The sequence below is a fragment of the Papaver somniferum genome, chromosome 11 (genome assembly GCF_003573695.1).
Source record: "Papaver somniferum cultivar HN1 chromosome 11, ASM357369v1, whole genome shotgun sequence".
Lineage (NCBI taxonomy): Eukaryota > Viridiplantae > Streptophyta > Magnoliopsida > Ranunculales > Papaveraceae > Papaver > Papaver somniferum.
Genome location: NC_039368.1, coordinates 127,268,150 through 127,289,774, shown reverse-complemented (window position 1 = coordinate 127,289,774; position 21,625 = coordinate 127,268,150). Strand labels below are relative to the sequence as shown.

Sequence of the window (21,625 nt, the reverse complement as noted above, 5' to 3'; positions counted from 1 at the left end):
CAATCAACCTGCAATCCAGATATACCCAGCACCTGACCTCCAACCGTTAACAGCAGCATCTCAAATCCCATGGCGGCAACAACATATAATCAACATCTCGGCCAACAACACAATCAACATTCCAAATCTGTAGCTTATATGAATTCCACCACTGTCACAAACCCATATCGCCAGTGGTGTCTTAATTCCCATCTCAATCAGTCACAGCGACAGCACCCTTCTCGGCTTTGAACTGCACCACCAAACTCATAGCACAACCATTTACCAGCAGCATCTTCATATACTCCATTCCTTGTCTCTGCTTCTGATTGCAATTTCTGACTCCAGCCACAACATCATCACCAACTCCGCTGCAACTCCAATTCATACCAAGCACCAACTTGAACTGCATCTTTACCTGTAGCTTTACCTGCAACAGCAGCAACCAAGTAGCTCCATCTCTGCTCAAATTCTCCAGATTCGAGTACCCATTCTTCATGTGCTTCCCTGCAGCTTCTTACAGCTTCACTTCCTTCACCTGCACCACCAATTGAGCTTCCCTGTAACTCTGCCTCTATGCACCTACATCTCCTCAGGCCACCAGTCCATTGTAGCATCCCCAGCTGCAACTGCAATCAGCTCCATCAACAACTTGAACTGCACTGTTAACAGCACAGCATCAACACCATCTACATAACCCAGTCTCTTGTTCTAACTCCATTGCCACCACCTGCAACTCAGGTGCAACACCTTCCATACCTGCTTGCACATTCCATCTGTTGCCATCACCAATTCATCCACCACAAACACCAGCTCATAGTTCAATCACCACTTCTTCAGCAGCATCAAATCCCCACTGTAGTTGCACCTCTTCTCCATTGCAGCGACAGCTCCTACCCAGCACTTCTCAGTTTGCAATGAGCACCAGCAACAACCACAACTCAATGTCATTTACCTTCTGTAGCTTCCAGCCTGCACTTCTCAGTTTGCAATGAGCACCAGCAACAACCACAACTCAACACCACCGTATTCATCTTCAAAACCAGATCCAACACAAACCAATCAGCTCAATATAAGTCGCACCCATCTTCGATTTAAGCACAGTCCACACATACAAACCCCAATTTCTTCTCAATCACCAGTTTCTTCAATTCGTTTCAATTCTAGAGAAACTCTAACTTCAATTCCATCCAACGGCGATCTCTCGGCTTTTGCTTCACAGAAACACCAAATTCCACCATCAACAGATCCACACCTTCCCTTCTTCTTCTTTCCACCTCGGTCTTTTCTGCAACTTTATGAAATCAATCGCAGCAGCAACAACTGCAATCTCAGATCCCCTTTATTTCTGTGAATTCAAATCACACCGAGCCCTAATTCTTTTCACTATCTCCCTGAAGTTCTTAACATCTCTGCCGCCATGCTTTCTTCAGACAATGAAGGTGGGATAAGAAATAAGAGAGATGATTTCCCTGATTCTTAGGTCGTGTGGGAAATGAAGTGGATATAGCCACCCATGTAAAATGGATAAGGGCTAACCAGCTCATGTGTGGCTTGTCGGTATCAGAGAACCAACGGCCTAATTCTCCGTTCAGCTGTCAGTCCTAGGAGACTGGCAGTTTAATTTCCAGCATGCAACAATCTACGCCTGTGAATTGACCTTCTCACTCCATTTAGCTCCAATCGAATGATTTCTCCTTCTTTTGGTCATAATGACTCCGAAGTACCTAAAACACTCAAAAGTAAACATAAGATACATAATTCAAACGAAAACTCGCAAAGAAAGCATAAACAATGGGTATGTTCTTGAACTCATTTGTTTTAGGATACCAGATGCAAAATTCTTCACAACTACTTTTAGTAGTACGCACCAAAGCGAAGCCATTGCATGAAGACAAGATGTCAACTTTACTACAATCTTGAAACACAGAAGGGTAGTCCATCCGATTAAGAAATTCACTACACATCCGATTAAGAAGACTACACCTAAAAAATGGCCAGCTTTACATGGAAGAGCAACTACTCATTTTTTGTTGATTATTTTAGCCGTACAACAGAATTCTCATGAAACAATTTACAATCTGGGTAACAACCATCCAATAGTCCAACCAAGGAGCAATCCTGCACTGACGAGGCCTAACCCAACTGCGAAAGCAACTGCATTCTTAGTAATAATGTCATATATCATCTGCTCATCCTCCTCGGTTGCTTTATGCTTGGGATTTCTTCCTTTCTGACGGTTGAAAGGTAAAACCACTGGAGAGGGTGTTCTTGAGGTTGATTGGTCTACTTGACTTTTGTTGGATATGGTCGACTCCAGTTGAAGCAGTTGGATCCATTGATTATATGCAAAAAGATCTGAAGCTTGTTTGAAAATGAGCTCAACTATGTGATCCTTCTCGCTGCTTGCTTTCTTTCTTGCCTTTTCAGCTTCCCTTGCCCTGGTTTGGGAATGTCGTAGTGCTTCCATTAGCTGCTCCTTACTTTGTTCACATTCGTGGTTTGTCATGTAATTGTCAATTGTGCTGCATATTGGAAATATGTGCATGTTAACTTAAAGTGCACCATTATGAATCTAAATTTCAACTAACCAAATTAACGATGGCAGTCAATGAACATCAAGTAATACCTGAACGGTTTGTTGGTGTTTTCACCAGAAACTCCACAAGATATACCAGCATGAGCTTTCTGATATGGTGTTGGAGAAAAAATTCCATCCTTGCAAAGGCTATTAGGAGAAAATGAGCACTTTCTAGCATTATTGTTTTGGACAGGAGGTAGATCGCAGTTCTCAATATGCTCTAGTGACTTTTGAGCAACCAAGAAAGCCAACTCATCTTTATCTGTTATGCGCCACCAAGGCTCGGTCTTCTGATATTGATTCTTCGGATCCAAAGATGATCTATTGCTCTTACTGGTGAAAGATTGGATTCTGTCCTTCTCCGGGTCTTCAAAATATTTTAAGGTCTCATTTACCTCCTTTGCTCTCAAGAGTTCAAGTTCAGTCTCCAATGGATTTAACTGCTCAAAGTTGAAATCCTTTTTGTACGCAGAGTTGGGCTGCAGATGTAGCCACCATTTTGTGTCAGTTGATAAATTGGAGTTTGACAATTTCCATCCTAGAGGCGTGAATCCTGCAACACGAGGATCTAACAGATTTTGTCCATCACTTGTTCCTGCACTAACCTGTGATTTTGACGCAGAGGCTGATGATGAGGAGCAACAAGCCAATTTTGGAGCTCTTTTAGCATCCTCCTGTACAAAATAGCGATTCGCTGCACGTTGCCAAGCTGCCCTTGCTTCTACTGCCGCCATTATTCTCTCATTCTGCAGAACATTTCACTGCAATAAAAGAAATTCTTATAGCGAAAGACACTTTTGAAGCTAAACAAGATGTTTTAAGACACATATTATCCGTATTCTGTTCCTTTTACATTCTAAGACATAGATTACTCCAAAATTTCTTCATGAGACATTAATGTAAAGCTAAACAGGCGGAAAAAGGCTTCATGGGCAGTCTCGGCCGCCGCTATTGGATGACCAGGATCCCTTTTAGCACTTGGCTCACTGGATCTAAGCTATTACATAGATTTTTTTGTTCACTTGGATGAAAGAAATTAGCAATACCCAAAAACCATGACACTCTTCAATTTCAACACTAACTATATGGAATGAGAAGGTAGTCCAAATGTAGAACCTTAAGCTATTGTAATTAACTAATTATGGTGGAAATAATGGTTTTCAATTAAACACAATTTTTCGGCTTTTAGCATGTTGGCAGCTTGATTCACATACTCAGAATTGCCAATCACAGAAGAACACGCCAAACCCAATTTCAAATCCACTATATTCAATCAGCTAAATGTCTCAAAAACCCAATCTGAGTCATGCTATGCGAACTACCAAAATTTAAGATATAACAAACAGAACCCATGTCATAGATTACTCAATAAATAATCAATCAATCATAGGAAGTAACAATCCAATGACTCAAGAACATGAAAATCAAAATGAACAACAACTGAAAGATATAAAAAGTTGGAAAAATCACAAGCAAGATAAGAGATATACCTGATTGAAGTGGAGATCAGTTGCAACTTCTTCAATGGAAACTGAAAAGAAAACAACAAATGGATAAAACCAGATATATTTTAATACTAGTCCATAGTAATAATAGAGAACTTGGGGCTTGAAATCTATGGAAAATTACTAGAGTTGAGACAGGAACCTGCAACTGAGAAAGACTGGACACTTAGACAGCATGTTAGACTAGATTACTCATTCACTACTCTTTGGATTTTTCTCTCTTTTTTCTTGTTTTGGATTTTTCTATGCATCTTTTTTTGGGAGAAGGTTATCTAGTGTTAAACTCCAGATTCTCTTTCTTTAGAGTTTTCTATGGTCTGGTAGGGTGTGTTCATGCCAGGTGGAGGATCTCATTTTTGATGTGTCACCAATATTTTGTTTCTTTTCAGCACTGTGCAAAAAAAAGTAAGCATTGCTTTTGCTTTAGCTTTTTAACAGTTCCAGCTATGGAGTGTTAGGCTTCAAGCTCTGGTAGCCGTGGAGCGGCGGAGGGGATGGTGCGTTATCCAGAGGTCCCCATACTGACAGTAACTTGAGCTTTTAAAAGGTCTGGATGGGGATGGCAATGTGATTCCTATCCCCACCCATACCTGTCAGGGTTGTAATAGAAACTGGCAAAAGTATGATGCAGTGAAGAGTGAGCCTAAAATTTATGGAGCTATATGAACTTTGTTACAAATCATAGTAGTAGATGATTAATACAAACGACGAATAAATTGAATTTACAAAAACTGGCAAGTATGATAAGAGACGTGCAAGAATTGAATTTACATCTCAAAATATGATACAGAACCAGAAAATGAAATAATCTCAGCAGAACAGGAGGGGTTGGTGTAGTAGACAAATGTTGGCGCAACTTCTGAGCTAAATCTCTGTGAGTTTTCTACTGAATGGAAATGCTAGACTAGGTTTAAGGAAGAAACTGGTATAAGTTGGTTGTTGAAGAAAATGTTAGCAGGGAGTTGGCCACCTTCAAGGTTTTTCTCTCAAAGTGGTTTCCAATGATGGAGCAGCAAAAACAAACAGTGTTGAAGACTAGGTTTTCGTTTACCAGGGATTGCACAAGTATATACTGTACAAGGTAGAATTGTGCTGATCTAGGGAGAATGCATCTCCAGAGACTAGCACACCGCATTATGTTGGCCGATGAAGCAACTATAACTTGCAGAGAACAAAGTATTCCAGGAATGAACATCCCTACCCTGATCTCCTGTACCTGACAATCCTGTAATCAGACAACTATCTATTAAGAACGTGAATAAGATACTCATAGATGGATGGAAACAGCAAAGTCAAAAAAAAATACCAAAAATTTTGCCAATTAAGCAGTCTGCAGCTGTATCTAATAACAAAATCACACAGCTCTGGAGTTGTGGGCTTCTTAGGTACCTCCATAAAAGTAACTAATGAATTAAGATCGTCTCATATCTATCCTTCTTCACGTTCTGTATTGCATGTCTTTGAGTTGGATAAGCTTTACGGTGCCATCCCCGCCACATGTCAGAAACCCATGAGGAAGGACTTGGATATCAGTGACAGCATCCTGCACAATGTTTAATAACTTATGAGATCAAGTCATTTGAAGCTATTAGCAACTTGCTACCTTGAAAAATCAGCTTATTTATGTTGGCATTATAAATTTTTTCTCTTTTATGTTAGACTGAAACACAACCCTAAAACTTAACTTGAGAATTGACAAAAGTTTTGGAATACCTGAACAACTCCACCAAATCCCCTGGAGCTCGGTTGTAAAAATGTGTGTTTCTCATGCAATTTTGGCCAGTGGAAAACTAGCTCAGACCGTTTCGCATCCCAGAGTTTAACATCACCATCTTTGCTTCCTGTTAAGAACAAGCTGGTATGCGGGATGGTAGCTACCCTGGTAATAGTTCCTACACACACAGGTCAATTAAAACGATTAAACGCAAATTCAAAACATTAGCTGTCTTTCCCATATTAAGGTGGCAGGTTTTACCTAGGTGAGCCTTGGGTATATACCAAAGCATTCCATTATTATGTTCCCCAACTTGGTTTGAAGTCACTAATCTTGTGTGGTGTGTCGGGGATTCAGCAACGTTTGAATTTCTCTGCCTCGCCTTTCCAGTTGCAATGAAACGGAAGTCATGCAGACCAATGTCACCATTTTTTCCACCAGTTACGATAATTGGAGATATAGAACCACTTCCGATGTCATTGTCAAACACAGAGATCGAACATGCACCACCTTCACATAAAAGGATGGTTAGATAATGAACATTTATAAGAACAGAAAAAGAATATAATAGTAGTAATACTATGAAACAAAAATCACATATTTAGTGTCCGGTAATAAGGAAGAGAAAGAATACCTTCATGACATACAAGCGAAGCTTGAGAGGTGGAAGGTGGAGCCAATGTGTCCCATATAACTACGTTAGCACCAGTCGAACTATGCCCTGCTGCAGCAATGACTGATCCACTCCCAGCCACATACGTGACATCCCTACAATAAATGTTTAATCCTTGTAAAAAATCATATTACAAACTAAAAGCAAATTTATAAAATGGAATCATGGAGCAGAAAACATTTGGGAAGACTGAAGAATGAAACTCAAAGATTCTAAGAGAAGATCTCAATAGTTACAGCTTTGTAGCTCAGAATGAATAATTTACGGGCCATAAGGTATTTGACTCGTATCAAGCTTCCAAGCTTTCCTACACAGAATACTTACGATGCATAATTGTTAAAGCAGATAGATGATTCTGTAGGGCAGATATTACTCCTTCCCCCAACCTCAAGTTGCCACGTGCATACGGTGCCATCAAAAGCAGCAGTAACAAATCTATGTCCATAGTGGTCAAACTTCAACGATGATATTGAGGCAAGTGCATATGGTGGTGGTACATTTGCAGCAGGCAGAACACCATAGGTTGCACTAGCTCTCTCTTTGCCAAACTGCACAAATGAAATCTCAGAGCTAAAGCACCACAGGTAAATGTAATTGGTGACTATCATCACGGGCCAAAATTAAATGTATTTTATGAACGGAAGCATGAATATTATTTGCATTTCATTATTAAAAACTTCCAATTTGCTTACCTCCCAAAGATAGATATGTGTGTTGCTGGATCCGGCCAAGAATAATGGTCTTGAAGGGTGACTAGAAAGAGCCCGCGAGCTAATGTTTCCAACTGTTGCCGGTGGGTCGGCAAACTCCTCAAACTCTTGTTGTGTACCCCAACCTAATCCAGAAGCACCCATACCAGCATAACCTGGAATTCCAAATGCTCCACCACCAGTCATATCTCTCCCTGGTCTTGCCAATGAACCTAAGCCGACAGTTGCTCCGCCCAAGCCAAGATGTTTTCCCTTTTCACTACTACCAAGTCCGATGCCGGGAGAAACAAATGTTGGAACTGGTGTACATTCGGTCCCAGCCCACCCATTCTTAGGCCAGTCAGACTCTGACCAGATATAGTCTGCCAGATCTCTGGATTGTTCGTCTCTCGAGTTGAGAAAAATTATTCCCTGGAAAGAAGAAATTTAACATCAAATACTATACAGTTGCAAAAATACATTATCATAATATCTGCCCTCTGCAAAACTATCTATTTCTTTGCTGGAACGCCTTACTGCAGTGTATATAGGCAGTTTGTAGTTTATCGCTCTAGCAAACTTAGGATGATAGAGTCCCTAAATTTCGATCAATATAAGTTCCTTTTACTAATATATCTTTCATGTTATATATTCTACAAACAACATATGTTAGAAGTACACAACTTTCCAGATCTTATAAGCGGGTGATGCAGTTCTAATTCTATGGTAGTATGACTGGAAAACTCCCAAGTGAATAAGCAGATAAGCAGCAACTCAAATGAATAAGCATTAGAGTCAGATGGTTAAGAGACGAGGTTGAGAGTGCAGTGAGGACTAACCTTTCGGTTGCTAGCTACTGCAATTTGCTGTCGATCAATAGAGTTTATGCACATTGCCTCTAGAAGCTGCCCATTTTTCTTATAAATCTCCATTGGTTTCAGAAACTTTGTGACCTCCTTAATAGGAGCGGAATCTTTACGTCTGGAATCGTGTAAAGTAAGATTTTCTTGTGACCCATGGGTACCATTCGCAGTATTACTGCTAACTTCTTGATCGTTCTTCGAAGTTTCACTATTTTCGATCTCACTGCCGCTGCCTTTATCTATATCACTCCAACCTTTAGAGGAATTCTGGCTAATAGATTGCAACCACCATATTTTCTCTTGTTCTAAACCTTCACGTATCTCTTTAGGGCTAGCAGAGAATTGCCATAAAATTTCAATCAACGAAGCTCCATCTTCTTTATTAAGTAGTTGCAAGATATCATTTCCCTGATTGAGATGATTGATCAAGGGTCCAGGTGCAGATTGATTCGGTTGCTCTAACCACAAAACAGTTGGTATGGGCATACCTTTTTGTACCTTTTGTCTTAAGAGTGATGCAAGCTGTTTAATATGAGATGAGGAAACACGTGCAACCGTTCTCTTCACTAATCTAGACAAAAATAATGGGACATTTTTGATCTGTTCCGACGTGTTTCTCCCATCAGATTCAGTACTTCCACGGCTAGATGTTGACAACGAAACTCCAATGGGAGGATTACCATCTTCCACACCATTGAATATTGATTTTAGCTGATCGTTGGTGAACTTGGCCAAAAGTCTCCACAGACAAGCCCCGATAATCTTCCATCTTTCATCTTCTGGTAGAGGAAATATTGCCTGTCCCGCTTGTTCATGTTTCAGTATCTGTCTCTCAGGATCTTCTACCCTTTTTTCTGAATCACGAGTCATTATCTCTACCCTTTGTCGGAGGATCTTTCTCAGACTAGCCACATCAATTTCTGGAGTGTGGCCATCAGAATATGCCACCAGTATAGGATAAACAATCAGAATGAGATATTTCAAATTTCTTTGAAGCCACGCTGAAGCAAAAAGCACATAATATTCTAGAAGATCAATGGGTGCAAAGGTTTTAAGATTTTCTGGACCGAAACTAGAAGAATAAAGTTTCATAATCTTTCTTAAATTCCTTAGGGGGTGTAGGAGGCGTTGCATATCAGTATCCCAACCATGTAACTCACTAGAGATACAAGTGCTGAGCCTATCGAGCTGTGAGGAACTTGGATTCAGAGGAAAGGAAGTAATACTGCATCGCATGATATACAGGGTGTATAAATGAGATACATCTTCAGTTGCCTTGATAAACATCTGAGGAAGAGGAGGGTGAAGAAGGAAACGGCCTTCACTATCGATCTGAGGTTCTTGTTGAGATATATGGTTGTGTAACATACAGTGCCCGATAAATGACAACCCATCATTGCACGAATAGATCAAGATCTGTTCAAACAAAAAGTAACTAATTACTAAGAGAGAAACTAGGCGAAGTTGGTTAAACACATCAAATCAAAGTAAACATGAAAAATGAATCTGGATACTAAGAGAAAAACTAGGCGAAGTTGGTTAAACACATCAAATCGAAGTAAACATGAAAAATGAATCTGGATAAAGGGATCACAATACCATGTTAATCAGATCGGCGGGATTCAACAGAAACTTGCGTTCGAAAGTTGCGAGTATCAGGTTCAGGTTGTGCTGGAATTTCTCAACTGACAACTCAGATTTGTAAGTCTCACACTCACTGCTCGTTAAAACGGTGCTTTGCCAGCTAGGATGCTCCATCATCAATTTTGAGATATATTGCACAGCCATATCCAACTTAATGTTAGACTCTAAATTCAAAGCCACGTCTGCTGACAGCCAGTTAGAGGAATCATTTGAGGGTGTCTTCAATACTCCAGGAAGAATTCCAGGCTTCTCAATGTCTGAGTTGCTTCCTTGATACACATCCTCGGAAATATATGAAGACGATGAAAGGCACTCCAGTGCGTCAAGCTGAAAAGAATATAAGAGTAACCGACAAGGAACTTCGAGCTAAAATTTTTCAAAAAATAAAATAAAATAATGGAAACATAAAGGTAAGATAACTTGTACACAACTGCTAAAGGCCGGACTAGTATTGCTTGGGGCAGGTACCAATCTATATGAAACAAAATAATTTTGACCATTGGATTTCTGGATTGGTAAACTTCCTAGCAATACTGGCACCCGCCTTTAGCAATCATGAACTTGTACCCCAGTAAGTAACAATGTAATTTGATTTTTTTAGGAACCAATGCAAAAATTCTTGATTTCACATAAATAGATAACAGCCAAAATGACATGTATACGGACAGGCTATTCTAATTTAACGCCATAACAGTTAACAACTACTCCCTCCATTTCAGGAAAAGTGATACTTTTACTTTTTCAATTTGGCCTAATTTTAGGCAAAAATGAAAAAGTGAAAATATCACTTTTCCTGAAACGGAGGTAGTATAACTTTTTCTATGTTGAACAAGAAGTAAATTACCACTACAGAATATATTTGGATGATGAAAAAGAAAAGAAACTTACAGGAAGTCCGCATCTGTTTAAGGCAGTTGAGGTCATTAATGTAGCCCACCGAGACAGTAGTGCAGCTGATGATTCCCCAACAAAATTCTTCATGCTATTTTTCGTAGTTAGCATTTGGCAGTATTGACCAACTTTAGGGTCTAAGAAAGCAGCTCCGTTTGATGGGAGAATTGACTGGTCGGCCAATGAATCACTTTGGAGGTCAAGAAACTTCAGAAAGCATTGCGAGTAATTCCCTGAAGTCCACTGAAAATGTATTACAGCTACCATTAGAATGACAAAGGGCGCTGCAGACATGATACAGTGACACTTAAAACATTTATAAATTTAACACATCGTACACACACCTCAAGAATGCTTGCTAACCAGTAGTCTCCTTTCTCAGTTGCATCTGGAAGCAGAATCTTCGATATAAGATGCTGCTCTAGGGCCCCGCCGTACCCCTCCAGAAGACGACATATTACAAGTGCAAGCTGCTCGTCCCCAAGGGTCTTAGCACAGATGGAGATGGCAGAAATAGGATCACCGCCAAGCAGAAAAAAAGCAGTTGCAAGCTCCAGCTGATGTTTTCCCATCAGAACATAAGCATTCTTCAATGCAGCTGCCTTGTGTTTTTCCTCCTGCAAACGGATGGAGATTAGTCCTCAATAGAAATGTGATAGACACTAATGGTCCAAACACTCAAATGGGATCACAATACCAAAATAACATACATATCTGTGAAATGGTGGTGTACTTACATTCTAGTTCTATATTTCTCTAATATCTTCACAATAGACCCGTTTTTGGTAAACAAAGTTATTTAGAAAAACGTACCTGGAAATTGCGTGAAAGAAATGCAACCAAGGGTTTATCCCTTTCATCTTTGCTAACTTTGAATAGTCCGGCCAAAACTTGCACTCTATTTAGTGCTATGTATAGGAGTGCAGAATCCTTCGGATCTCTCTTCTTCAGAAATTGCAATCTAGCAAGCTTTTCCATCTACATGTTCAAGTACCCTGTGTCAGAAAAGAAAGAATGCTCCAGTAATACTGCAAATTCTTACAGTAGTTTCGCAATACAATTGCTAGTTAGTTAATACTCATAGCGGTTTCATAAAACACGATTCCAGCGCAGTACAAAATAATTGCTGCAGAGATGGAGAAAAGGTGATCAGCAGATTAGGAAATACCCTTGATCGCAGTTGTGCTACATCAGAAAACCAAAAGCCAGCACCTAATTTCCGTAAATCCATCCATGATGGTTCATTGGATATAACAGAATTCAATAGACTTTCTTGACAATCAGAATGGAAAGCCCACGCAATCAACCCAGAGTCTATAACTAACTCATCCATAGACGGCAGTCTACCTAATCTCCGGAGGAAACATAGTTGCTGAAACCTCACAGGAACCCAGAACCTTGGTAAGAACAATAAAAGAAATCATCAGTAGTAGAGGAAGAACATATCGATCATTGGCATAAAAAGTCCTAGATAATCATGGTGTAACCTTTTAAAAACAGAAACTAAGACCTTATTACGAAGTTTAAAATCACATGGGCCTACATGATCAACTCAATCAATGAATTACCTTCTTGCAGGTTCGTCAAGACTTGCATAAGCAGAAGAACGGCTTGGATCACTGACTTCACCAAGAAGATCAATTATAGCCAAAATCTCACTTTTCTCCATGTTGATGATAGCTGCTATCTCAGGGATCTTCTCTAGACTTTCAATGAATCCAGTAATTTCAGATTTTCTGGAAGTACCACCCAGTAAATTACTAGATGCATTGGAGTCTAAACTATAGCCTCCAATGCTCTGGGTTGAGCTACTTTGAAACGAAGTATTCATACCCCATTGTAATCCCTTATCACTTGCATTACTAGTGGAGACAGAATCTTCGAAATATTCTGACAGTGGGATCTGTGGAACAACATGGCTAAGTCTGGAGGAGTTATATCCACTCTCATTGGTAACAGCACTAAGATATCCTACAAGATGACTCACAGCTACAAATGCACGTTTCAAATTCCCTGTAAAAATGTAACTTCATATCATAAGTAGCTTGACAAAACAAATCGTGAACAGATAAGGTCAGATCATTTGACAGAAGACCTTAAGAAGTTTTAGCAAAGATATTCAATGTTACATGTACTAAACTGCATTCTTAAGACTAAGATGAATTGAGTGGCCTGATTTAAGTGGTGGTTTTAACAAATTCATCGTATGCCTTGGTACCTAAATAATGAAAAGGTTTAACTCAGCTGCAGATAAATTACCCGGAACAAAATTGGAGAGAAAAAAAAATACAGTAAGTGGAGCAAACAGTCAACATTACACATTTCCGAGTAAACATGGTCTAAAAAATCACTATGAGAAAGGAGTAGGTCAGATATAGTACCTGTATATAGATTCAGTAGAAGAGCTTCAGGGTGATATATAGGCAAAGATTTAGATAATTTATCAGCCACTTCTAGCAGATTGCGACCATTAGTTCCGCAAGCTGAATCAATTTTTTGCTGATCATTTTTCAGTGTTTTCTCCACAGGTAAACATTTACTGAAGAGTGAAAAGTACTTATCGTGAACAACCACAGCAGTCGCCTTAGGTCCCCAAATAAAGTCATTAGCATCTGGGAAAATACGGGCACGAGCAATACAATTCCAGATGTTCCTCTCCAATGTCTCCCCTGCTTTTCCAAAAGCCTGGCGATGAGACTTATTCTGAGCAAATACCCGAAGCTGGTTTTTCGTGCACACCCCAAGTAATAACTGACCATCACCAACCAGTAACCAATTCAAAGCGACAACTATCTCATCTAAAGATATTTTATCTTCTAAGAAGAAATGCCCTGCACCTATAGTACGTACGGGTTCCCATATACACAGTGTGCTGACATTTTCTGATTGATCCACCCTGCTTATGCTTGCAATCTTCTGACCAGAAGCACCCGAAGATAGTGAATGAACTGGGCCTTGATGCGTGGAAAACATACCTACAAGCCCCCATGGTAAGTTTTTAAGTTCCGGCACTAAAGTCGATGATTTTGAAGAGATACTTCTCCAAAGTTTAACATTACCATCAGCGCAACCAGTAGCCATGTGATATGCAGGAGAACTACAACTAAAATTAAAATTTAGTTGGTCAGATGGCAAAAGATTGACCGTGCTGACAATGGCAAAGCTGGTAACTCGATCATGGCAATGAGGATCTGGCATGTTTGACGAGCAGGAATCAACAACAATGCCATATTTTTTGCCAGCAAATGTACTTGCACGTCTCCATGTACCACTATCTGAAATATCTTCTCCCAACTCATTTAAATCACCACCATTGCTTGCGGAATTATCACAGTGCAGCACAATTTTCCATGAAAGAGCTAGAAATGGATTCATCCACACCCCAAACAACATGAAACTATCAGAAAGTAGAGATTTCTCACTAGTTGAACTCATCGGATTTGCAAAGATTTTGACATGTCCATCCGCACGACTATGACCAGTGAAAGGGATTGTGCACAATTTGTGACATGACGGATTATGTTCTGCACGTTCATAGATATTAACAATGAAGCAATCAACTCCCTCATTATGGCTCATAAGAAGAACACGTGCCTCATCCAGAGCTAATGGAGCCCACCATAAGCTTGAATATGTACTCGAAAAATTACGGACTAGAATTTTACTTAATATCTTCCAAGTGGGAGGAACCAGAGTCGGTATGCCCAAAGTAGAACTTGAAACACTGGAGAGCGACCACAGGAGTAGCACACCGTTGGAATCCAAGGAAGCAGCAATTCCAACATCACTACTACAAGGATGTACTGCAACCTGTAAAATATTTCCGGCATGACCATCTAAACTCAAAGACCCATCATTTTCATTTGATCCTGACGTATCTAACTGTAACCATCTCATGGAATTATCAGATGACAACTGAAACAAAGAGCAAACGGTTGGAGGACCAAATAATTTACTTCTCGAGATAAAAGCTTTAATCAAATAATTTGATATTCCAGAACCCTGAAAACTACTACTACTAGCTTGAGAACCTAGTAACTCTTGTCTCCTCCATAGAGTCACTCTTGGGAATCTCAAAGGAGAAACGTCATCGAGACAGTGCACAGCCCAGTAAGTAAGCAACATCTGAGCTCCGAACACAATTAACCACTCGCACTTGACAGTTGTGTCAAACTCAGAAGCATCACTTGAGAAACTCGTGTCTACTCCTCCATCTGTATCAAACATACCTCCAATGTCACTTGCCCATGTAACAAACGTATCTACTCCGAGACTACCCTTCAAAGACTGGTTTATTTCAATAACAGCCGTTACATGGAAAGACGGTCTCACAGTTCTCTGATCATTGAAATCTCTTACAGATTTTTTCGCACTCCTATTATCAATATCACTCCACAACCTAACAGTTCCATCTAAACAACACGTAAGAAGCACATCCCTATGTGTATCTATCCCACTCGATGGCCTCCACTGAATCATCGAAACCGGCTGAGGATGTCGTAACTCAGTTTTCACCACCCCATTCCTCCTATCACTCTGACTCACCAATACACATCTACTCAGAGGCGACGACGATGATTCATTCGTGTAATGTGCAGTCGCGACGTGCCCTTCCGCAGTCCAAGTCGCTGAAACCAGATTTTGTGGTTGTTCTACACTGAATTTCCAAGCTATCTCCCATGCTCTACTCTTTCTCTTCCATAACACCACCTCAGTCCCGACCGCAACTATACCATCCCCAGAACCTGTCCATTTAATCGCTTCCACCTTCGACGACTGTACAAGAACCTCACTCTGCCTCCAACAAAAACTACCTGAAGAACCACAAAAAACACCCACATTTTGTGAATTAAGACCTACACACACAAAATTTGCTCCAATTTCTAAACAAAATACACAAATTTCAGATCCCTAAGCTAATTTGAGCTTCAATCTCTGCAAAATTTCTACCTTTATTGCATTGAAACCAGAAAAATCCCCAAAAAATTATAAAAATCATACCTTGATGAGATAATATACAGATGGAATTGCCCAAAGCAACAGAGATCTCGCCATCAGACAATGGAGACCAAGCTAGAGCTCCTACAACATTCTCACATTGATCATCAGAAGATAATTCAACCACTTGCCGAAAAATTGGACTTTTTAGGGCTTCTTCTTGTTGTTGAAAAGGAGAAGGAAATTGAGAAATTATAAGGAGATTTGAAATTCCATAAGAAACCCATGAAAACCCACAGAAATCTAGTAAGATATCAACTGTTGATGGGGTTGAATTGTTTGGTGATGGTGGTATAATTTCTGATTTGATCAGTGAAACTGGAACGAATTTGACTTCTTCATTGTGATCTTTAATGGTTGGCGTTGGTTTTGATTGAGCGACATTATTGAGACTGCTACTACTACTACTCCAACTGGCGGTTGTTCTCATGGCGCTTACGGTGGTGGTGATGGGAGGAGGAGAGGAAGATGGTGGTGGAGTAGTTTTAGACTTTAGTTATTTACTCTGTCTCTACTGAGTTGTTGTTGAAGTTTAACTCGGACTCTGGTTTTCTACTAGTTAAACCACTCTTTTGGATGAGGGCACCACCAACATATACCCTCTCCATTTGAGGAAAAACGATATTTTTGTCACGTGAAGAATAGTCTGGCGGCTAATCACCCACCGACCTTCTAAAATTTAACATCAACATGTTTATCTTTAAGATAAACATTAATTATGTGTTGCCACGTCAAAGACATACTTGGTCTCACCATGTACATGGTTGATACTTTCCCTTCGGCTATAAATAGTCGCATATTGTTGATTGTAAGAAGTGAACTAGTAGAAGTTATTATTACAAGAAATACAAGGGAACTGAATTCCCATATTCTCCACTCATACTTCTTTCTATTTCTTTAGTTAATGTTAACAGTAACTTTGTTTAGCATAAGCATTAATTAATTAGTTAGCCCATCTCAACACGGAAGCGGTCGTACTGAATTACTAGTACCCTAATGCTTGGACTAGTGACTTGAACTAAATAAGTCACACAAATAAAACACGTTATCAACACGAATCGCTCCTGACGCTCGACGGCCAAGCTACTACTGTTCAACAACTAAAATACAGGGAGTATAGGTAGTTGTTGTTCCTTTGAATACTTTTCTTAAATGGAAAATCTAACGAAACTCGAATTCGCAGGTCTTGACATCTCAGGAAATAATTATATTTCTTGGGCACTTGATGCCGAGCTTCATTTGGAAGCTAAAGGCCTCAGGCATACTATTACGGAAGGAAACAACGCGTCCAACCAGGACCGCGCTACGGATCTAATTTTCCTTCGCCATCATCTCCTTGATGATTTAAAAAGGGAATATTTGACAGTTAAAGATCCATTTACTTTATGGAACTGTCTGAAAAAACGGTCTGACCACCTGAAGTTGGTCATACTTCCAAAAGCTCGGAATGATTGGTTGAACTTGTGGCTGCAATATTTTCGATCAGTCGCAGCTTATAATTCTGCTCTATTTAAAATTACCTCGGCATTAAAATTGTGCGGGGAAAATGTCACTGACGAACAAATGTTAGAGAAAACATTTACAACTTTTCATGTCTCGAATGTGCTCCTGCAGCAGCAATATCGAGAGCGTAAATTTACAGAATATTCCGAGCTAATTTCGTGTTTGTTGATTGCAGAGCAGAATAATGAGATTTTGTTAAGAAACCATGAAGCTCGTCATGTTGGTTCCGCAGCGGTGCCTGAAGCACACGCTGCTACGCATTTTAGACGAGGAAATAATCATGGTACCAAAGGCAAACATGGAAATGGTAAAGGAAACCAACGTGGGGGCCACAAAAATGAACGAGGAAAGGGTGTCTGTTACCATCCGTACCAACGGCCTCTAAAAGTTGCGGAACCAAAGGAACCGAAGCAAGAAAAGGGAAAGGGTTCTTCTAGTCAACCTCCTCAGAAAAGTGTTTGCTATCGGTGTGGCTTAACTGATCACTGGCAGCGTACCTGTCGTACGCCAGAACATTTTGTTAGGCTCTATCAGGCGTCCCCCAGTACCAGTGATACCCACTTGGATGTATCTGACTATCTCGTCGACCTTGAAAGTGGCGAGCCTAGTCAGTTTTCTTTTGATGAGATGTAGAACTGTTTCTTCCTTATGCCCTGTAGTATATTTCCTTGTGTTTTCTATATGTTTTTTTTCTTTTCTCTTGTTGTAATTTTGGGTGTGTTCTTTTTGGTGATGTATACCACAATTTTTTTTGGTGTAATATAAGTGGACATTTTGGTAGTATTGTTGTTTAATTTTTTCTCGTCTATTTGTGTTGAAGGATATGGATTCCAGAAGTAATCTATCCAAAATGGACGATGGAGATGTTTGTTTGGTTGATAGTGGAACAACAAACACAAATTTTCGAACCCATAAATATTTTATAACCTTGAAGAGGTTTAAAGGTAATGTGAGTACCATTTCGGGTTCGAGTAATATGATAGACGGCTCCGGAAGAGCGTGTATGATTCTACCAGGAGGTACAAAATTAATTATTGAAGACACCTTATATCCTACCAGATCCCAAAGGAATCTGTTGACTTTTAAAGATATTCGGTGTAATGGTTACCACCTTAAAATAACGGATGAGCATAATATGGAGTACCTGTATATTACTTCATCTGCCTCGTGACAGAAGCACGTTGTGAAGAGACAAGGCCATCTCTTCTGGGTTATATCTTACGAGAATTCGAATAGTCGAATCTCATATTGTCATTAACCAGAAGTTTAATGACCCTGAATTATTCAAGCTTTGGCATGACCGGCTTGGACACCCAGGTTCTACCATGATGAGTAGAATAATACAAAATGCTCATGGACATCCGTTACAAAACCAGAAGCTTTTGTTAAGTAAGGATATGAATTGTGTTGCTTGTTCCCTCGGAAAACTGGTTATAAAACCATACTTAACCAAAGTTATTACTGAGTCACCAACATTCCTACAGAGGATACATGGTGACATTTGTGGGCCTATCCACCCACACTGTGGACCATTTCAATACTTTATGGTATTGATAGACGCATCTGCTAGATGGTCTCATGTCTGCTTATTATCAACACGTAATGTTGCATTTTCCAGACTGGTTTCCCAAATTATTCGGTTGCGATCCCATTTTCCGGACTTTCCTATTAAGTCCATTCGACTTGATGGCGCTAGTGAATTTACATCTAAGGCTTTTGATGCTTATTGCCTTTCAGTTGGTATTGATGTCGAGCATTCTGTAGCACATGTGCACACTCAGAATGGATTAGTTGAGTCTTTTATAAAGCATCTTCAGTTGGTTGCTCGACCCATGCTTATGAGGACTAAATTACCAGTTTCTGCATGGGGACATGCTATTTTGCACGCAGCGGATTTAGTACGACTTCGACCAACTGCTAGCCATCAATACTCCCTTCTACAACTTGTCTTGGGGAAGCAACCAGATATTTCGCACTTACGTGTCTTTCGTTGTGCTGTTTATGTGCCTATTGCACCACCACAACGAACTAAATTCGGTCAACAACGTCGCCTTGGTATTTATGTTGGTTTTGATTCACTGTCTATTATAAGGTATTTAGAGCATTTAACAGGTGACGTCTTTACAGCCAGATTTGCAGATTGTCATTTTGATGAGACACTTTTCCCGCCGTTAGGGGGAGATGATAAGCCGCCAAAAGAACGCGCGTGAAATATCTTGGTACACACCAAGTATGTCTCATCTTGACCCTTGCACTAATCAATCTGAAACTGAGGTGCAAAAGATTATACATATGCAAAATATTGCAAACCAAATACCTGATGCATTTACTGATACTGGTCGAATTACAAAATCCTATGTTCCTTCTAGAAATGCTACCGACGGGACAAATTGGGAGCCCAGCGGCAAACGATTCATCAAAGCCACGCCTGAAGCATGGACGACCAATTGGTTCAAAAGATTCTGTCTCTCGAAAGAGGAAGAGCCAATCTGTCTCAATCAAAGGTAGTGCTCCTGAAGAGGCTACAGATATTTCTCCTGAAGAGACAATCAAAGAACGATCCACTTTCTCTGATGAACCTCCTGAAGAGAATAAAGTCTCCGCTGAGAAAAGGTACCTGTGAATGAGGAAATTTCCATAAATTATGCATGCGACAGAGAAGTGTAGGATCGTAATACAATAATTGTCGACGATATATTTTCATTCTCAGTAGCTACTGGAATCTCCACAGATAATGATGATATTGAACCACACTCTATAGAAGAATGTCGACAAGGAGATGACTGGCCTAAATGGAAAGTGGCAATCCAAGATGAATTGGAGTCTCTCTCTAAACGCAACGTTTTTGGGCGCCCAATACAGACACCAGAAAATGTGAATCCTGTAGATTACAAATGGGTGTTTGTAAGAAAGCGTAATGAGAGAAATTAAGTCGTTCGCTATAAAGCACGACTAGTGGCAAAGGGTTTCCTACAAAAACCTGGGATTGACTATGAAGAGACATACTCCCCTGTTATGGATGAAATTACCTTTCGATATTTAATTAGTCTGGCAGTCTATGGAAGGTTTGACATGCATCTAATGGACGTGGTCACTGCGTATCTATATGGAAAGCTATATACAGATATTTATATGAAACTTCCGGAAGGATTCAAATTACCTGAAGGGAAACCACGTCATATGTATTCACTAAAATTTAATAGAGCTCTATATGGATTGAAACACTCCGGGCGAATGTGGTATAATCGCCTCAGTGAATACCTAATAAAAGAGGGATATGTAAACAATCCTATTTTCCCATGTGTATTTATTAAAAGGACAGAATCTGGAATTGCAATAATAGCTGTATATGTAGATGACATCAATTTAATTGGAACTCCTGGTGAACTCTCCAAAGCAATTAAATGCTTAAAGAAGGAGTTCGAGATGAAAGATCTCGGTAAAACAAAATTTTGTCTTGGCCTACAACTTGAGAATTATGAAAGCGTAATTCTTGTTCATCAATCCACTTACACAGAGAAAATCTTGAAACGTTTTAAAATGAACGAAACATATCCACTTAGAACCCCAATGGTTGTAAGATACCTGGATCCCAAAAGAGATACATTTCGTCCTAAAGAGGAGGATGAAGCACTTCTTGGTCCGGAAGTACCATACTTAAGTGCAATTGGGGATTTATTATATTTATCTCAATGTACCAGGCCCGATATTTCTTTTGCAGTAAATTTATTAGCCAGGTATAGTTCTGCGCCAACAAAAAGACATTGGACAGGGGTAAAACAGATTTTCCGTTACCTTCGTGGTACTACTGACAAGGGTTTATTCTACTCGAAAGATTATTTAGACTATCCACAGATAACAGGATATAGATGCTGGATATCTATCAGATCCTCACAAAGGAATCTCTCAGACAGGGTACGTTTTTACCGTTGGCGGTACTGCAATCTCATGGCGTTCCTGTAAGCAGAGCATCCCAGCTACTTCCTCGAATCACTCCGAGATAATTGCTCTCCATGAAACAAGTAGAGAATGTGTATGGTTGCGGTCATTAATCGAACACATCAGAAGCTCTTGCGGTCTGACTTCCATAACTATTGTGTCAACGACAATTTGTGAAGACAACTCGGCGTGCATAGCACAAATGAAAGAAGGCTACATCAAGGGTGATAGAGTAAATCACATTTCATCGAAGTTATTTTATTCTCACCACCTCCAGAAAAATAAGGAGATTGATATCCAGAAGATACAATCTTGTGAAAATTATGCTGATCTATTCACCAAGTCTCTGCCGACTAAAGTTTTTCGGAAGTTGGTATATGGAATCGGAATGCTCCACATGTGCAAGCAGACAAATTAACGGAGGTTTTGTTCAGGGGGAGTTTTGGACTATGACGCGTTGTACTCTTTTTCCTTCGCCAAGGTTTTGTCCCACTAGGTTTTTCCTTGTCAAGGTTTTAACGAGGCAGCTTACGCGTGTCCAACACCGTTCTAAGATTTTTTTTGTACTCTTTTTCCTTCGTCCGGGTTTTGTCCCACTGGGTTTTACCGGCAAGGTTTTAATGAGGCAACGTTCTTAGAAATGGTG

General features: G+C 39.9%; 3 protein-coding genes across 6 annotated transcripts; 1 reads left to right on the top strand and 2 right to left on the bottom strand.

The window, feature by feature from the left end:
- Nucleotides 1-1,868: 1,868 nt before the first annotated feature.
- On the bottom strand, nucleotides 1,869-4,351 carry LOC113322256. Of its 3 annotated transcripts, XM_026570314.1 has the most exons (5): nucleotides 4,208-4,350; nucleotides 4,051-4,091; nucleotides 3,166-3,321; nucleotides 2,609-3,039; nucleotides 1,869-2,504 (listed from the first exon to the last, which is right to left on the bottom strand). In XM_026570314.1, exons 3-5 carry the CDS (start codon nucleotides 3,292-3,294, stop codon nucleotides 2,054-2,056), a joined length of 1,011 nt encoding a protein of 336 aa, XP_026426099.1. In that variant the 5' UTR covers nucleotides 3,295-3,321; nucleotides 4,051-4,091; nucleotides 4,208-4,350; the 3' UTR covers nucleotides 1,869-2,053. The 3 variants fall into 3 exon arrangements, with proteins under 3 accessions (XP_026426099.1, XP_026426097.1, XP_026426098.1); XM_026570312.1 differs by having other exon boundaries at nucleotides 2,609-3,321; nucleotides 4,208-4,351; XM_026570313.1 differs by lacking the exon at nucleotides 4,208-4,350 and having other exon boundaries at nucleotides 2,609-3,321; nucleotides 4,051-4,201.
- A 341-nt stretch (nucleotides 4,352-4,692) lies between these two features.
- On the bottom strand, nucleotides 4,693-16,032 carry LOC113323082. 2 transcript variants are annotated; one of them, XR_003347421.1, is made up of 16 exons: nucleotides 15,541-16,032; nucleotides 12,921-15,353; nucleotides 12,108-12,552; nucleotides 11,708-11,936; nucleotides 11,353-11,517; nucleotides 10,884-11,156; nucleotides 10,537-10,782; nucleotides 9,604-9,975; nucleotides 7,981-9,420; nucleotides 7,145-7,573; nucleotides 6,777-7,000; nucleotides 6,414-6,547; nucleotides 6,041-6,289; nucleotides 5,779-5,957; nucleotides 5,372-5,608; nucleotides 4,693-5,290 (listed from the first exon to the last, which is right to left on the bottom strand). XR_003347421.1 is itself a non-coding variant. In XM_026571328.1 (16 exons), the coding sequence occupies exons 1-15, from the start codon at nucleotides 15,965-15,967 to the stop codon at nucleotides 5,504-5,506; spliced, it is 7,350 nt and encodes a 2,449-aa protein (XP_026427113.1). In that variant the 5' UTR covers nucleotides 15,968-16,032; the 3' UTR covers nucleotides 4,693-5,290; nucleotides 5,455-5,503. The 2 variants fall into 2 exon arrangements, 1 of the variants encoding a protein (XP_026427113.1); XM_026571328.1 differs by having other exon boundaries at nucleotides 5,455-5,608.
- A 657-nt stretch (nucleotides 16,033-16,689) lies between these two features.
- Nucleotides 16,690-17,673, top strand: LOC113325095. The gene has a single exon (XM_026573328.1). It carries the CDS (start codon nucleotides 16,690-16,692, stop codon nucleotides 17,671-17,673), a length of 984 nt encoding a protein of 327 aa, XP_026429113.1.
- Nucleotides 17,674-21,625: the final 3,952 nt, after the last annotated feature.

Excerpts from the sequence above, each read along its gene's own strand:
- LOC113322256 (XM_026570312.1), bottom strand. The coding sequence starts at position 3,294 with ATGGCGGCAGTAGAAGCAAGGGCAGCTTGGCAACGTGCAGCGAATCGC. Across the intron at positions 2,505-2,608 it reads AACACCAACAAACCGTTCAG|CACAATTGACAATTACATGA; the intron begins GTATTACTTGAT and ends TCCAATATGCAG.
- LOC113323082 (XM_026571328.1), bottom strand. The coding sequence starts at position 15,967 with ATGAGAACAACCGCCAGTTGGAGTAGTAGTAGTAGCAGTCTCAATAAT. Across the intron at positions 6,290-6,413 it reads TTCGCTTGTATGTCATGAAG|GTGGTGCATGTTCGATCTCT; the intron begins GTATTCTTTCTC and ends TTTTATGTGAAG. Across the intron at positions 5,609-5,778 it reads GATTTGGTGGAGTTGTTCAG|GATGCTGTCACTGATATCCA; the intron begins GTATTCCAAAAC and ends AACATTGTGCAG.
- LOC113325095 (XM_026573328.1), top strand. The coding sequence starts at position 16,690 with ATGGAAAATCTAACGAAACTCGAATTCGCAGGTCTTGACATCTCAGGA.